This window comes from Echinops telfairi, unplaced genomic scaffold (genome assembly GCF_000313985.2).
Source record: "Echinops telfairi isolate 266 unplaced genomic scaffold, ASM31398v2 ScPeMD7_5592;HRSCAF=6446, whole genome shotgun sequence".
In the NCBI taxonomy this organism is placed as follows: Eukaryota; Metazoa; Chordata; class Mammalia; order Afrosoricida; family Tenrecidae; genus Echinops; species Echinops telfairi.
In genome coordinates, this window is record NW_022109491.1 from 7,829,433 (window position 1) to 7,834,727 (window position 5,295).

The following is a 5,295-nucleotide window of genomic DNA, read 5'->3' on the forward strand; positions in this document are numbered from 1 at the left end:
CATACATACATCTATCCATCCATCCACTCACCCATCCAGACATCTATCCACCCATCTATTCATACATACATACATACATCTATCCACCCATCCATCCATACATACATACATCTATCCACCCATACATACATACATACCTACATCTATCCATCCATCCACTCACCCATCCAGACACCTATCCACCCATCTATTCATACATACATACATACATCTATCCACCCATCCATCTCCCAACCACCCACACTCCCATTCACTTATTTATTCACTGGTCCACTCGCCTGTCCTTCCACTCACCTTTTATTCAGCACCTACTCCATGCCAACTGTACAGCGTAGCCAAAGGAAGCTGGCATTCTCTTTAAAAAATAATCTCACTTTATTTTTTAAATTATGAGAATAATTTAATTTCAAAAGTAATGTACACTTGTCATATAACAGAAAAGTCTGTTATATAGGACACGTAAATATGTTCATGTGTACCATTGGGGCTGCAACAAGGAGCTCAAGCCTGGGCGATGCTTGTTAGGATGGTGCAGTCCCTACGGGCGGTGCTTCCTTCTGCTGTCAGTCAGGTGACTGTGAGTCAGGACAGACTGGACAGCTCCAAACTGCAACACTATTTATAAAGGAAAAGAGAAAACACAAAACCCGCTCCAGTGTCAGAGTCCTGACCGTGCTTTGGAATGCAGCCTTATATTTTGCCTTCATACATACAATGTATGCAAATGTGCATGGAGATGGCCATTGAGGGTGGGGTGGGGAAAGACCATCAAGGAGTTGGACTGACCCAGTGGCTGCCACCAACAATGGGCTCGAGCTTAACAATGGTGAGGCAGATGCAGGACCTGGCAGTGGTTCATTCTGCTGTACACGGGCTGCTATGGTCAGAGTCAGCTCAACCCACAACAGCAACAACTGTCTGCACAACACACTCGCACACACTCGCACAGGCAGATGTGTTAAACACACACACACACACACACACACACAAAGAAACCCCCTCAAACTCACTGACATCAAGACGATTCTAACTCATGGGCGCTGCCCCTCTGGGTTTCTGAGACTTTAACCCTTTATGGGAGTCGACAGCTTCATTTGTCTCCCGAGGAGTGCCTGGTGGGTTTGAACCGATGATCATGTGCTTAGTCCACGACTCCACCAGATGTGTCCATGACTCAACACACTGCCATCAAGTCAATTCTGCCTCACGGCGACCTATAGGGCAGGGTAGCACTGCCCCTGTGGGTTTCGGAAACGGTAACTCTGTACAGCAGTAGGAAGCCCTTGGGGTTCGCAGCCCAGTGTATAAACGCTGCACCACCAGGACACAGGGCCTTACCACCCATACCTTTCTGATTCTGTTTGCACTCAATAGCCAGTCTCAAACCAGTCTCTCCCTTTAAGAGGGCTGCCATCATGTCCCCCAAGCCCCTGTGAGCTGACACCAGGGTTGCTCCAGTGCTTCCTGCTGATCAACAAGACTGTCCGGAACATTCTCGCAGCATGCCTGCTTTGCGAGCGGGTGTCAGAAGCAGACCTTGTTTTTGTTTCAGAAATTTCAATACGACCGATTCCTCAACGCTGATGGAACAGAGAAGAAAGACTTTTACAAGGATGGGAAACGGCTGAAGAATTACAACATGCCATGGGGCGCGGGGCTCAACCAGTGCCTGGGCAGGAGTTACGCCATCAACAGCATCAAACAGTGAGTGTGGGCTGGGGGCGGGCGGGACTGGGGAGGGGGCTGCAGCCTTAGAGCACAGATTCCCTCCGGCCTCTAGGGAGCCCTTTCCTGCCCACAGCTGGCTCGAACTTCACCAGCACATGGTTTTTCTTGGGTTGTTTTCGTGTGTGCTACGATTTTAGAAAGAAGGCGCCCTGGTGGCGTCGTGGGTATGTCTTGTGCTGCTACCCACCAGACCAGCAGCAGTTCGAAACCACCAGCCGCTCCTTGGGAGGAAGAGGAGGCTGTCTACTCCCGTCAAGAGTTACACTCTCAGAAACCCTCAGGGGAGGTGCTACCCTGTTCTACAGGGTCGCAGCAGACGAGCCCCAGGAAAAAGCCAGCTTCCAGGTGGCTTTTTTCATGCTTGCATTTGTCTTGCGTGCCAAGAGCAGGCCTAAGAAAACCCAGTGTTCTTAAAGCACTATCACAACTCATTTGACGACCGAGCCTTTTGTGATTCGGGTGGCCGTTTCCACAGCAGATTGGCTTCCCCTCAACCGTCACGTTTGATTTCCTGACATCAGATGCAGGCCCCCCAGCGTCACAGTGCTCCTCCCATGGCCTCCCTGTGTCTCCCATTCCCATCGTCCTTCCTTGAACCGCCCCCCGACCCCCCTGACTCTCGAGGAGTGCCCCTGGCCAAAGCTGCCCTGGGACCTGTCAGGGCTGGTTGTTCTTGGACAGTGGTTTTCAACCTTCGTCATGCCGTGACCCTTTAATACAGTTCCTCATGTGGTGGTGACCTCCAACCATAAAATGATTGTTGTTGCTACTTCATAATGGTAATTTTGCTACTGTTGTGAATCGTCATGTAAATATCTGATAGTTACAAATGGTTACAAATTGAACATCATTAAATCATATTGATTCATCACAAAATATATGTAATTCTATATTATGAAATATTTATTTCTAATGACAAATCAATGAAATTTTGTCTTGAAGCATGATGTAACATGGGTACCAGGCTTCAGGCCAGGTACTCATAGGTGGGCATATCTGCATGTGGGCGGAGCCACCTGGAGACAGATAGAAGAGCTGTGTCTTGGTTCCTAAGACCATTGGAAATCTATGTTTTCCAATGGTCTCAGGCGACCCCTGTGAAAGGGTTGTTCGACCCCCAAAGGGGTCGTGACCCACAGGTTGAGAACCACTGCTATAAGGAGTGCCGGCCTCCAGGCTGCTAGCAATCAGGGTATGGCTTGGCTGTGCCACAGAGTGGACTGTGTTCGGTGCCAGGTCTGAAGGGTGTCCAAGAGCCATACTTAGTCCCAGGGGTTTCTGTTTTCTTGGGAAGCCACGAGATCTGGCAACAAAGATCTCCAAGCCTGCTGCCCTGGACATTCCGTCCCGCTGACCACAGCTGTCCGAGTCTGCAGCTGCTGCGGCTTGTTGAGGATCTCGGGGCAGGAACTGGCTGACCCCACTGTCCCTGCATGGGCATACGAATGCCTGCCCAGCAACATAGCCTGTGGCTCCTACTCCCTGAGGTTTTTGGACAGAACCGAGAAAGAATGGGTACTAAGTACTTCCTACGGTGTTTGGCACATAGTTTGGGTTCGGGTAAAGGAGCTAATTGTGTTGTTTCTTGTCATCGCACTTCGTTGTCATGGTAACCTTGCTAGTGTGGTTGGTGTCCATCTAAGCCGAGTCTAAAGAGGTCACCTCATTTGTCCTGGTCACACCTCTCATAAGCAAAGGTACCAGGATTCATCACTTCCCTCCCCTGCACCCCAAGAGGATTGGACCCAAGATGGCCCCCAGACCAGACAGAGGCTTTGCCAGCTGTGCAGTGTCCCTGTTTCAGCCCCATGTCCTCATAAGCTGGTCACCCTTTGGAGTGTATTTCTTCATCTGTAAAATGGGGATACTGATCAAAATGCCGGTGTGGTCAGAAACGGATTGGATCCTAGAGTTTAAGTACTTAACACTGCCTGGCACAAAGTAGGCATCTTACCAATGCCAGCTGGTATGATGATTGTAGTGGCTACACGGGTGGGTTCCGACCTAGAGTGACCTAATGGGGCAAAGTAGAGCCGTCCATCAAGCTTCCAAAGCTGTCATCTTCATGAAAGCTGACGGCCACATCTCTTTCTCCGTGTGGGTGAAGACAGCCTCAGCTCTCTCCCAAAGAGCGACTGGTAGACTCGAACTGCTGGCGCTGCAGACAGCAGCATATCTCTCATCCCAGTCCTGCAGTTTGCTGGTGGAAGAGGGTGCCAGGAGGTTTGCAGCCAGCGAGTTACTGGGCTGTGGCAGAAGGACGCTTGGCCAAAAGGGGAAGGAGAGAGAATGCGAGTGAACTGAGGCAGCTGGTGGGTGTTCAGTGTGGCCTGAGAATTCCTGCAGGCCTGTTGGCTTTGTTTTTCCATTCACAAAGTGCTCTCCCAGATGCCAATGTGAAAGTCCTCTTATAATCAACTCATCCCCTAAGCCAGTGGTTCTCAACCCTTGTCCCGATCCCTTTGAGGGGCGAACGACCCTTTCACAGGGGTCTCCTAAGACCATCGGAAAACACAGATTTCCAATGGTCTTAGGAACCGAGACACCGCTCGTCTATCCATCTCCACATGCAGATATGCCCACATACGAGTACCGGGTGTGAACACTGTCACGCATGCTACACCATGCTTCAAGGCAACATTTCATTTATTTGTCATTAGAAATAAATATTTCACAATCTATAATGACTTTGTTTTTATGATGAATCACTATGCTTTAATGATGTTCGATTTGTAACAATGAAAATACATCCTGACTATCAGATATTTACATGACGATTCATAACAGTAGCAAAATGACAGTGATGAAGTAGCAATGAAAATAATTTTATGGTTGGGGGTCACCACAACATGAGGAACTGTATGAAAGGGTCAAGGCATGAGGAAGGTTGAGAACCACTGCTCTAAGCCAACCTTGCCGGAACAAATTTTTGCCTTCGAAACAAAGAGCCATGTCAGAACTGGCTGTCCCTTCTACCGGACCACATTGTTTGAAAGATGTGGAAAAAAAAAACATGGTCGAGTCGATTTCAACTCGTGGTGACCCTGTAGGACAGACGAGAACTTCATCCCCAGGTTGCCAAACATACCTGGGGGTGCACTGGGCCAAGTGTTGGGCTGCTAACCGCAGGTCAGCGGTTCAAATCCTCCAGTGGCTCCTGGGGAGAAAGATGAAGCTTCGGCTCCTGTCAAGATTTCCAGCCCCAGAAGCCTTCAGGAGCAGTCCCACTCTGCCCTGTAGGGTCGTGGTGAGCTGGCGCCGACTCGACGGGGGTGGATGATAGGGTTTCCAAGGCTGTGCATCTTTACAGGAGCTTGCTCCTGTGAACCGCCAACCTTGCGATTGGCGCGTAACCAGTGGGACACCAGGCACCTTCTAAAGAAGAGCTTGGGGCGAAATGCCCCCGACAGTGTCCAATCCTTAGTGTGTGCTTGCTCAAGTGACTAGTGGTGACTTCATTGTCACGGCAACCCTGTGAGGCCAGTATCAGTCTAAAGGGAGACTGAAGGGTGTTGTCATTTGCCGGGCCATGCACCTCAATAGGGGAGGTGCCAGGAACCCCCCCCC

General features: G+C 50.0%; 1 protein-coding gene across 1 annotated transcript in view; it reads left to right on the forward strand.

The window, feature by feature from the left end:
- The window catches only part of PTGIS (prostaglandin I2 synthase), a 44,939-nt gene that overhangs the window by 36,845 nt on the left and 2,799 nt on the right, over positions 1 to 5,295 (forward strand). Inside the window, exon 9 of the mRNA XM_004698052.2 lies at positions 1,553 to 1,704. Within this exon, the coding sequence (XP_004698109.1) occupies positions 1,553 to 1,704 (152 nt within the window). The remainder of the gene's footprint in view (positions 1 to 1,552; positions 1,705 to 5,295) is intronic.